Source organism: Equus przewalskii, chromosome 15 (assembly GCF_037783145.1).
Source record: "Equus przewalskii isolate Varuska chromosome 15, EquPr2, whole genome shotgun sequence".
Taxonomy (NCBI): domain Eukaryota; kingdom Metazoa; phylum Chordata; class Mammalia; order Perissodactyla; family Equidae; genus Equus; species Equus przewalskii.
The window spans coordinates 56,923,862-56,936,152 of record NC_091845.1 but is presented as its reverse complement, the minus strand read 5'-3'; the positions used below and the strand labels follow the sequence as shown (position 1 = coordinate 56,936,152).

Here is a 12,291-nt window from a genome sequence, read left to right as displayed (position 1 = left end):
TGGTACTAATCTTTTGAGACCACTGCTGTATTTGTAGTCCATTTGACCAAAATGTCCTTATATGGTACATGATTGTATATTCATGAACAATGATGTAATACAGTAGGCAATACAATAAGAAAACTAATGTAGTAATGAAGGTTTATTTCACTGTTGCATCATGCTTCTAGGTGATTCTATCATTTTGTTTTCTTATTATTTTAGTCATTTTTTACATCCTTGGGGATAATTGATGAGTCATGATGAAATAATTCCTAGGATGATATAGTAAAATCTTTCAAGATATAGGAAAAATAAGACCACTAAGAGTCTATATCATATCTTAGCTTTGTAACAGTCATGATCCAATGAACTTATATGATAATTGCAAGATAAAATAGTTTTATTGTATTACAAAATATGTCAATTTTCTTTGGTTTTTTGGAAGGCCTCTAAAACATAAAAGTCATAAAATATCATCTTTACAATAGTTAGAACTACTCATAAAAGAAACTCAAAAACTAAAATTGGGTCCGATGGACCCTGATTATATACTTGAGGCTCAATCACTTGGTTTCCATGACTTCTCTAACGCCACATAGTCCTCCCCATCTTTCTAGTCTCCTCACTCTCTGCTACACCCTTAAATACTGGTGTTCCTCAGTGGTTGAATAGGGCCTCTTTTCTTTCCATTATTTTTAATGAGTTACTTCTATCAAAACAGTGTCTGCAGACTTGCTTCAGACCCATATAGTTAACTACCTTTTGGACAACTCTACTTGGATGTTTCACAGGCCCCCTGGCTGAACGTGTCTTAAACTCATCATCATCTTTACCCCGTCTCCCTCCACTGGCTCCCACCAAAAGAGAACAACATCATATGCTGTTCTTTTTCTGGTGTTTTTTAAGTCATCAAACTGTGCATCATGCTCCCAGCAAGGAATTTAACAGTTATCCTTGCCTCCTTCATCTCTTACCCTCCTAACTAATTTTACTCCAAGTCCTGTCAAGTTTCAGTTGTAGTCATCTACATTCCCACTTCATTGGCCCTTTTAGCCCCTTGCCATCTCTTGCTTGGATTAGTGTACTCACTTCCTAATGCATTTTCCTATTGTTTCCATTCCTGCCTCCCCTGCCTGCTCTTCTCGTTCTCTGCAGAAGGAAATCTGATTATGCTGTTCCACTGTTTGAAACTCTCTAAGGATTTCCATTGCCCTTAGGACAAAGCCTTCCTACCAGTCATGATTGGTACATGCCTTTCCTCCCCACCTGCTATCCACCAAACACACACACATGCATGCACACACAACCAAATAACCTGAAAAGTTCCCGCTCTTCTGGATTACTCTCTGTAATATGTCCTGCCTGTTGACCTTCAGACCTTCTCCTGCACCTTGCCCTTTGTCCAGAACACTCTTCCTCCTCCTCTTTGGCAGGTCTGTATAGGTTGTAGCTTAAAAGTACTTCTCATGGGAAGTCTCTCGAATAGGTTTGGAGATCCAATTCTGTGCTTCCATAGCACCCTCCCTGCCCTTCCCCTCTCAGAGTAGATGTCAAACTCAACTCTTAGCATTTTTTACCTGTCTTCCTCAGAGATTGTTTTTAGCTCCCATAGGGCAGGAACGCTCTGTTTTGTTCAGCGTGGAAACCCTAGAGCCTAGCACAGTGCTAGGCTCATAGTAAGTACTTTGAAATTTTGTTGAACGAATGAATGATATTTTGTGAGCTTACGGATAAGTACTGAAAATATGTGAAAAAAATAAAAATTTTAATTTATCGAATCAGTTAATACCTATGAAACCTGAAATAACCCATTGGACAGTGCCTGCACATAGTAAACACAAAAAGTGTTAGCTATTATTATTGTTGTTGTTGCTATTGTGAAGGCAGGAATATAAGTGAGTTTTTTCTTTTTCATTCTACTTTGGTAATTTAAGAAAAAATTAATGAAATATTTACGATTGGATCTCTTCTTAAACATTAAGGTGACAGCCTGATTTGGCGATTTCCCATCTGTAGTATTTTAGATTTACCTTTGGACAGTTTTAAAGGGGTGAGTGCAGTGAAGAAGCCACTGTTTCATATGTGTCTTATGAGAGATCCTCTGGTTTCTGCATGTCATGTTTTTCCATTTGAACGATTAGTTTTACAGATCCCTTGAAAAAGTGTGGAATTTTGTTGTTGTTAGAATTTTTACTGGCAAATACTCACTGATAGACCTTTTTCAACTGTTTGAACAAATCACGCTTGTCCTAATTAGCTTCTCATCCAGTCTGGAATTATTTATAATATTAGGTTTTGTTTGTAGGTTGCATTGGCCTGAATTCTTTCCAAACATCAGCCTACTGGGGTCATTGACTTAGAGGTTGCAAAGAGATCTACAATTTTGTTACTAGATTTTATAAACAGAGGTACATAAAGTCAGAACTGTTTACAAAATCTTTCACATAAAATACTGTTCGTGCTGACGGTTATATAGAATGATGTGCTTGTGGCCTTGCGGCCTTGGTTTCCTTCAGCTGAGTAGTCTTCAGAAAGGAGAGGGTGTCTGTTGTCTTCATTGTCTCTGCCTTGGTTCAGGCCTCCATCACTGCATCTGAAACTGGGGAGCTCAAACCTGAGAGTGACCTCCTGTCATCTTCAGGCACTTTTAACTTCACAGTTTCCAGAGGGGATGATGATTACTGAGAGCTGCACAGCACTTAGGCACTGTCTACAGGGACCTGACATGACACTGTTCACTATGGCAGTCTTCACTTAAAAGATTGCTTTTCCTGAGAAAAATTAGTTTTAGATTTTAATTTATATTAAAAATTTAAAACTGCAGACACCTTTATCTGGAGGAAAATCTTACTAAAAGTCAGCACCTACCCAACACTCTCCAAATTGTATCATTTTTAGTTCTATATTTTTAAAAGCTCTTATGATTCAATAACTGGTCAAAAGATCTTTTGTACATTATATTTAAAGTACATTTCTGTTTTTATTCTTATCCACTTCTATATAAGGAAAAAGTTTTATGCATAAGATTTCCAGTTGTAGAGTTGATGATATATTATGAATTTAGAATCATTTTAAAATCTGCCCTACTACATGTGTTTAATAGGCAAGACCTCCTAAAAGTTTATCATTTAAATTCAATTGAAGTTCCGGATTTAAAGGTGAAACCATTAAGATGATGGTATAGTCACACAAATATTACACATAGATTAATGTTAAAATTCTAAATTATATTGGTATCCAAATGTATCTTTGCTTTTTGTAATACTGGAAAAAATAGGTACTTTATAAATATTTTACTGATTAAGGAAATAAAAGTACTGGAAAGTTAGAAATAAGTACTATATCTAAAGGTAGTTGTATAAAAATTCATAAGACTAAGATTTTAAAAAATTATAAATTAGCGGAGATATAAAGGAATGGTTTTAGTCAAAAACATGAGACATTGGGGATTATTTCTTTTAATTTGATATGTTTTTAAATTCTCTCTCATTGAATGCTTTAGTTCTAACTAGATGACTAAATTTGCAAAATAAGTTGCTTGAGACCGCCTAAATGAAAAGTGTAAAACATCGAGTACCTGGTATTTCTATTTCCATGCACAGTTGTTGCTCCATAAATTCTTATCCATGGCTTAATTAAGAAACCTTATTATTGGTTATTTAAATATTAAAATATTTGAAAGTTCCATAAATTGAGTTATAAACAATTCCAATCCATTATCTCTCTTACTGCTTTTATATGGAGGCTCCCCCCAAATTTTCTGTTATGTAAACTGGAAATTATATAGACTACATGTACTTGATTACAATAGGATTACTTTACTTAGACTAAAGTTGGGAGAAGACTTTATCTCTTTCTATTTTTCCTAGATGTACTTGATCCAAATCTTATTATACCCAAACAGTATTTTTACCAATTGTTTATTATATAGTACTAAGTGGTTTCTTTTAGAGAAATGAAGGTTTACAAAAGAAAGAATCTCATGTTCTTGATATTTTAAAGAAAAAAAGCCTTGAATGCTTTCTTTAAGCACATTTCTTTAAACTTTGGAAAACCTTTTAATCATCTCTACTCTCACTGTTTATTGATACTCATTTGTATTACCTTAAAATATACTGAAGTAAACGAAATTTTATTTTCATAGTCTTTAATGGTAATTAAAATTGTTATTTATATACAAGTGTACAAGCTTTTTAACGTTTAACGTAACATTGAAAGACAGAAGCAATTTAAATTGGATTCGTTTCAGAATACTATTTTAGACATCAGTTGGCAGTATTAGCAACATCACTATTATATGAACGTATGCTAATGTAGTATGAAAGAAGGATCCTCATTAAAATCTTGTTGCTAAACAAGTGACAAAAATCTTACAAACAGCTTGAGGCTTCAGGCCAGTCGCAGTTATCCCTGAAGAGATTTGGACAAGTGTGAAAATATATAGACTGTGCCTTTATTGCAATCAGAACACATAAATGCTTTCTTGCATCAATTCCCTACTAAGGACATTTTGCTCATATTAGGGAAAACAAATCTTAAAATAATGCGATACCTAAGCATTCTATTGTGAATTTCTCAAGTGTAAAAGTATTGGGTTTGTTAAATTCAGAAAGTAGACTTTTGATAATAGTCATGATTTTTGTGTTTTCCAGAAAAGGACTGGGGTTTGCTTAACTAGCATATTTCCATTAGGCAAAACTCATGATGCTAATGATCCTTCTTCTAGACATTATCTGAGTGAACTGAGTGACCGCTCCGGGTCTCTGAGGTTACAGTAAGGGTAAAGTGGTGCAGAGGAGTCAGCCCGGGGTTCATCACCACCATGGAACATGGCAGTTCCCTTAAAGAAGCCCTTAGTCTTCTGGATTAATTTAATGTACATATTCCCTTTGAGGATTGCCCATGTCTTGATTTTTACTTGGTATCATGATCTTTACTTCTAGAAAGGTAGATCTTATTGCCATGCTATAAGTAGAAAAATTAACATGTAGGAATGCTAATGACATTCCAGAGTGAAATGTTAATGGACTTTTTGATAGCCATGCAAACTTTGGATAGCCTCAGGCTCTCCACTGATAACGAGCTGATTGTAAGTCAACTTTGAGTTTTTGAGTTGTAAGGGTTCCTTAGTCAAATTCTCTCAGTCTGATCTGGCGCGTGTGCCCAGCTCATCTGCACAGAGAGGAACAAGAACATTTGTAGTTGGAATAAGAGATACGTGATTAGGTTCAGGAATCAGAGAGCAAATGGTGGTACTGCTGGGACTAGCCAACAAGGAGCTGAAGGAAGCTAATCCTGTGTGTCTTTTAAGTAGAGTATTACATGTCACCCATAATTTAATGTGACCAACCACATTAAATTATTTGAATTAAAGTAATTTCCTGCATCTGTTGTCCTTGTTCCACTTCTACTCCTTATCCTTCAAAGTAGGCTATGATGCTGCAGGTAGATACAGATATCTATGCTGTAGGGCTCTTGTCTCAGCACAGTCCCTCTAATGAGTTTTTTCTGCATTTAACAGATTCAATCAGTCCAGTTTGCTTGTAGTTTAAAAATCTTTTTGTTACATATTATAAGTATCTGTCTTCTTGGAGACTCCTAAAACTTACCTGCTTACTTTAAGATGATTATAAATTATATTCCTTAGTAACTGGAAGGGTAACACAGCTCAAGAAAAGAGAGGAATCTTGATAATTTTGTGTTAAAGGAATTATAGAAAATATTCAGAAAATATTTATTTTTTTGCCTACAGCTTCTTTGCGAGGGTGATATCATATTATAAGATTTGCCATGGAGATGGTTGGTTACTTACAGCAGATTGGATGTGGCAGAGCCTGGAACTAGAGCAGCCAGTGGTCGGGAGGAAGGATCAGGATAGTTCAGGAGAGTAGCTGCAAAAGGTGGGGAGCGAAGCACGCTGTCCTCTGGAAGGAGAAGGTAGGATCGAGTCTGACTCAAAGCAAACACCAGACAGATTAGCAAGTGGCCCAGCTGTGGGTGGATCGTGGCACCAGGCTTTTCTGAGTTGCTGGTCCTCAGATCTCAGATCTGAGAAGGCAGGATACCAAAGGAGCCAGTACAATTGAAAAGGTAAACTGCCAGAATGGAAATTTGACAGAAAGCCATGTGAATTTTCTGGGGCAGCTAAGAGGTGACTCGGGAATTGAGTGGGAGCCCTGTTATCAGGAGTTAAGGCACTGTGGCAGGTTGTCTTAAAGAAAGGGGATATCTTTTTTTTTTTTTCCCCCTAAAGATTGGCACCTGAGCTAAAAACTGTTGCCAATCTTTTTTTTTTTTTCTGCTTTATCTCCTCAAACCCTGCCATACATAGTTGTATATCTTAGTTGCAGGTCCTTCTAGTTGTGGGATATGGGACGCTGCTTCAACGTGGCCTGACAAGTTCTGCTATGTCTGTGCCCAGGATCCGAACCCTGGGCTGCCGCAGCAGAGCACGCAAACTTAACCACTCGGCCACGGAGCCAGCCCCGAGAAAGGGGATATCTTGATGCCATCAGAAGACTTGCAGAGACAGGACCCCAGATGCCAATGTCTGGAAACAACTCCCCTTTTAGTTTTCTTACTCATTTCTTCTAGAATATGCTCTTTTTCTCTATTAGAAATCCTAGTTATTCTCTGCATCCCATCTGCCTCCATGGAACCTCCTCACTCTAACTCAGAGGTCCTCTCTCCCTCCTTGCAAATCGCATTCTTAATTTTTACAAAGTAGACGATGCTCAGTGTACTCTGCCTTTTGTTCATGTTCGTGTCTTTTGTGGAGTGTGAACTCTGTGCCAAGAACAATCTAGGTCATAGATGTTAAATGAATGAATATTTTAGAGCTGTTAATAATTATATTGATGTCATTACCAGTTAATGTTTTCCTTCCAAATTTTCTATTTCAGATTTTACCAAATGTTGCAAGGACTCTGGAGTCCTTATGGTAGTAAAATGCCGGAAAGAAAATTCTGCCTTGAAAGAATGTCTAATTGCTCAGTAAGTAGTTACCTCATAGTGTTTGTGCTTCTGTATGTGTGTAATATATGTAGGAGGTAAGAGTATGTTATTTATCTCAATATATATTCTGTACTTCCCCCCACCAAATCCATCATATTGTTGGCTGAATCTAAAATTTCAATTTGTTAAAGATTATTCTAAAAAAAGTAACACATTTATGAAGGGTCTTTTCAAGTTATGCGGGTTGACATTGTATCTGATTAGAAATATGAGGTCAGTAAACAAAAATATATGATTTTTCAAGTGATTTAACAAATTCCTTTTCATGGACAATTTGATCTATAGAATATATTATAGATGAGTTTATTTCTCTCTTCTAATGAAAAGATACTGAATTAGACTATCTCTAAGACCTTTGCCAGCCTTGTGATTTTTTGGATTAATTTAATTTAACTCTTAGGAAAGTTGCAGTAAATCAAATGAAGGATACAAAGGCAAATTTAGATTTCTGAAGTTAAATTAATTTTAAAAATAATTCTTAAATTTGTTCACTGATATTTTGTTGTAGTTCCTTGAATCGTAAAGTAAAAATATGGGAAATTCTTTGAATGCAGGTGCTTTTTGTTGTATCTCCCCACATTTTATTACATACGTTATTGACAGACAGTACTTGGCAGTACTTAAGTAAATACAGTTAATTAATAGTTGTGAGACTGTAGTTTTGGTAAGCCCTTATTTCCTTCTGTACTCTGCTCCCCTAGCCTGTGAAGCATATATGTCAGTATGGCTTGATGCTTCTTAGGGAATTAGATAAAGAGAAATTAATGGTTATCTGAGTCTTATATTTGTCTTCTTTTCTTTTCTTTTCTTTGTTTTTGGTGAGGAAGATTCGATGTGAGCTAACACCTTTACCAATCTTCCTTTTTTTTGCTTGAGGAAGATTATCCCTGAGCTAACATCTGTGCCAATTTTCCTCTGTTTTGTATGTGAGTTGCCACCACAGCATGGCTTGATGAGGGATGTAGGTCTGTGCCCAGGATCCCAACGTGCAAACCCAGGCTGCTAAAGCGGAGCATGCCAGACTTAACCACTATGCCACAGGGCCATCCCCTGTTTTCTTTTTTGATAACAAATAATGTACATATAAATTTATGGATTTTTTTTCAAATGCTGTAGTTGGAAGACTAGAGATTATTTCAATTAATATCTACATTTATAGATGAAGAAACACTCTCTAAGGTCACATGTTTTTTCTCAAGTTAATAATAAATAAAAATAATTGTAATAGCAGCCCTTATTTATGGTCCAGGACCTGCACTAAGTGTTTCCTGTAGAGGAGTAAGAGTTCATTCTGTGACGACTTATTCTTCTAGTTCTATTCCCTAGTGCTCCCAAGAGATGTTTAATCGATAAATGAACCTCTTTAACTTCTGTGTGACTGACTGAATTGGTTGAATTCTTTTACATATTGATTAAAGAATTTTTACACCCTAGTTTCAATCATCATAACTTGTTATGATTAGTTTGACAAATCATCCCTCCTTCCAGACAGGGCAGCACTGAAGCAGGAAGGACAGGAGCATGGACTGTGGAGAAGGCAGCCTGGGCTTGACTCTGGATCAGCCAGAGCTTAGCTAGCCGTGCGACCTGGGGCAGGTTCCTCACTCTAAGTTGGGTTAATTATTCCCCATGGAGTGATTGTGAGGTACTATGTGTAAACACATTACCATAATGCCTGGCACATAGTGGGTACTCAGTAAATGTTAGCTCTTTTTTTAATTGTATTTGTTAGCTTTTATCTGAATATTAATCATTTGAATATTCTTCCATCTCTCATCTCAGAAATAGGAGGGGAAAATAACAGGTTCTAGTCCGTTCTAGGGGAGGAAGTAGGAAGGATGAGAGGAGGCTGCTTGTTTGTTTAGAGGAGAGATAAGCAGTGAAGGAAACAAAGAGGGATGTGACATTTGCTGAAAGTAGATGCACAGTTACTAAGGAAGAATTTTGCTTGACCTTAGGTATCAACGTACTCTAAGAAATAGTATTTTTTCATTTGTGAAAAAGCAAGTGCTCTGCTTTGTTATTTACTATTGACATTCCTTGAAATGAATGTAGCCACTACCCTCTCTCATCTCTTCATAGTGACATCTTGAAACATTAATTGTTTGTGCTCTTTTATTTCTCGCTGTCTTATCTTCATTCCTTCCTCAATAAACTGCAATCTGACTTCCGCCCTCACTCCACTGAAACTGCTCCTCCCAAAGGTTCTGGTGGGTTCGTGGTAGCCAAATCCAATGAACATCTTTTCATTTTTTTCTCTTTTACTTGACCTCTCTCTAGAACTCACTTAAAATTCACTTCTACCTGTTTTCCTATATAATGCTCTTTCCCATTTCCCTAACTTTTCTACCTACTTCTCAGCCTTTTCTTCCTTAATCTGTTCCTTAAAGTGGGTTCCCCAGTTCTATTCTCGAATCTAGAGAAAGCTCAGTTTGGACCTATGGATTCAATTACTTCCTATAGGTCCTGACATGTCTCTGCTGCTTTTTTCACGTCTGAGACTGAACTCTTCCTGCATCATGTGTCTTTGTGAATTAGACAGTTGTCTAGAATCTAGAATCTTCCTTGTCTCTCCTAACTCTAATTCATTATTTCCTATTGACTTCATTTCCTTAAATGTCTCCTGGATCCATTTCATCCTTTTCATCACAACTCCTTTGGCTTAGGCCCTCATCATTTCTTGTCTGGATTATTGTTAACAGTTTATTTATAGGACATCCAGCTTTAACCTTTCTGCCCCCTTTTAGCCTGTCTGCCACATGCTCTCAGATTCATCTGACATGTAGCTGATCTTACAGTTGCTCTGTTAATAGTGCCCATTGCCTTCAGGGTAGATTTAACTTCACAGTATGGCGTAAGTGGACCGTCGTGATTTGGCCTTTGCGCATTCCAGCCTCTTCTCAAGCGTTTTGTCCTCTGTGCATAATCTGCTTTAGTGGCACCAATTTACCTGCAGTTCTTCAGGCATCACAGTTCCTCCTCATCTGTGGTGGCTTTCTACATGTGCCTTCTATATGGGTTTCTGTTGGTCGTTCAAAATGCAACCTAAGCATTTCCCCATGACATCTCCCCGCTCCTCCACGTCTTCTCCATGTTTCCATGGTGCACTGGGCCATCCTCTATTATAGCATTTTGTCTACTTGATAGTAATGCAGTCATTCCTTGTCTGCTCTGTAACACCACTGGCTCCTTGGGGTTAGGTGCTGTGCTTCTCATTGCTGTATTCTGGGACAGGGCTATTCAAAAAAGACAGTATTTTCTTTTTTTCCCCTTTTCTTTAACTAGTTTGGAAGTCTGATGTTTACAATGAATTTATGACCATTACTAAAAATCTATTTCTAAAGATTGTGCCTGATGACCTGGATATCTGAATATTATTAAGCTTACATTAAATACTTGCAAAGTGATTCACTTTAAAAGATTTTCATTTCCTTCTTGTAGCTATAATGATCCAGCCTTTTATGAAGAATGCAAAATGGAATACCTGAAGGAGAGGGAAGAATTCAGAAAAACTGGAATTCCTACCAAGAAGAGGCTCCAGAAGCTTCCCACAAGCATGTAGACAGATAGTCAAGTGATACTCAGGAACTCTAATATTCATGGAAATTGCAGTCACCTGAAATAATGGACTCAAGGAAGTGTGTTTCCTTTATCCTAAATTATGGAAGTAATTAATTTTACCTGAAATAAAGATTTTTTTTTTAAATTTCAAAGTTAAGTTTATTAAATGGGATAGGAATAAATAGTGAAATGGAATATGGTTTGCCTGATCATCATGGATTTCTCGTTTTTCCACAACTATAGTTCTCTAACAGTAATATTGGTTTTTAGGGTTCCATTAGGGATCTTATGTTACTCTCTTCCAATATATAGACTAATGGCTAAACATGGGGGCTACAAGTAACTGAAGGAAAGCAGGAATGGACCACCTTCAATGTGTTAAAAACTAGGCAGTAAAGCAGAATGGTTAGGAACCAGAAGCCTTCCTGCTTCTACCACTTATGAGCTACGCAACCATGAAAATAAGTCTCATACAATTATTGTGAGGATTAACTGAGTATTGCAGGTAAGTAGAGTACGTAGGACAGTGCCTTGGACATGGCAAATGCTCTTTAATGCTTATTGTTGTTATTAGTAGTAAAGACTTATTTGGAAACATAGATAAGTACTTAAATATGAATTAATTTTATTTACATCTTTGATGGAAAATTTGCTAAAACGTATTATTACATTCTTTGACCTGTTAATTTGGCTACTTAAAATATTTTAATCTTTTTTTAAAAGTCTTTATAAGGGTGAATGACCATTTTGTAACATAGTAATGGTTTCAGAAGCTACTGTAAAAAATTTGTCTCAATGCAGTAATTTGGTCCTAGGTTGGGCTTTTATATTAAAAGTTGCTCTTTTTTTCCCCATGAGCTGTTAACTCTTCACTATAGCCACAGCGACCAGTTTCTAGGTAAGTAAATTTTATGTATATTTACGTAGTTTTCATTAAAATCACAATTTTAAATTACTACCTACTAGGATAAGATTTAGCTTTGGCCCCAGTCCCATGAAGTAGGTCTGAGAGGTTTTTTTTTTTAAAGGACTTAGTTAAAGCAAATAGCAAACAGGATGCTAAAGAAACAATGAGATCTTCAAGTTCCACACTTGACTACATAGGTATGTCCCTTCTCTACTTATGAATTAGGTTCCATTTTGGCAGAACCTCAGTTTCATTTTAGGTAAGATGTAAATTTTATTTTAGCTAATATAAGATCAAGAGGAAGGAACAGTGGCTTTTTTGTTATTAGCTGTGTTCTCTTCATTTTGTTGAGTTATAGAATGTTCTGAACTGAGTTATCATTATAAAAATCTAAACAATAAAGAAATTTTCAAGGGAAGCCCTTCAGAGCATGTTTTGGCTGGTATGAAAGAAGTCAACATAAAATTTTCCATTTTAAATAGATTATAAATGGCCCATTCTCTCATTTCTTTGAATCTTATGTAGAGCAGAGGTGATCATAAAGTGTGCATTTAAAATTTATGGCTGGGTAAAAAATATTTTGTTAATCTTTCCTAAAGGGTCTTACACATCATTTATTTAGCACTTTAAACTGTCAAGAACATCAACCACTGACTTTCTAGCATACCTTTTTGATAACTACCCTATTGTTTGGAGGGAAAAGCATTTTCTCCACTCAAAATAAGTTGGTTTAACAAGACAAATGTCTGTTATACGAATCAAGTTAACAACTAACAATTAGTACCTGACCTTGAAATATACAGGCAGGGACAATGTCTCACATCCAC

General features: G+C 36.3%; 1 protein-coding gene across 9 annotated transcripts in view; it reads left to right on the top strand.

Moving 5' to 3' along the window:
- Window positions 1-10,702, top strand: part of CMC1 (C-X9-C motif containing 1) — an 89,814-nt gene extending 79,112 nt beyond the window's left edge. For all 9 annotated transcript variants that reach the window (XM_070575938.1, XM_008539952.2, XM_070575937.1 and 6 more), the window contains 2 exons: window positions 6,885-6,975; window positions 10,438-10,702. In XM_070575938.1, coding sequence (XP_070432039.1) covers window positions 6,885-6,975; window positions 10,438-10,558 — 212 coding nt within the window. In that variant the 3' untranslated portion in view covers window positions 10,559-10,702. The remainder of the gene's footprint in view (window positions 1-6,884; window positions 6,976-10,437) is intronic.
- Window positions 10,703-12,291: the final 1,589 nt, after the last annotated feature.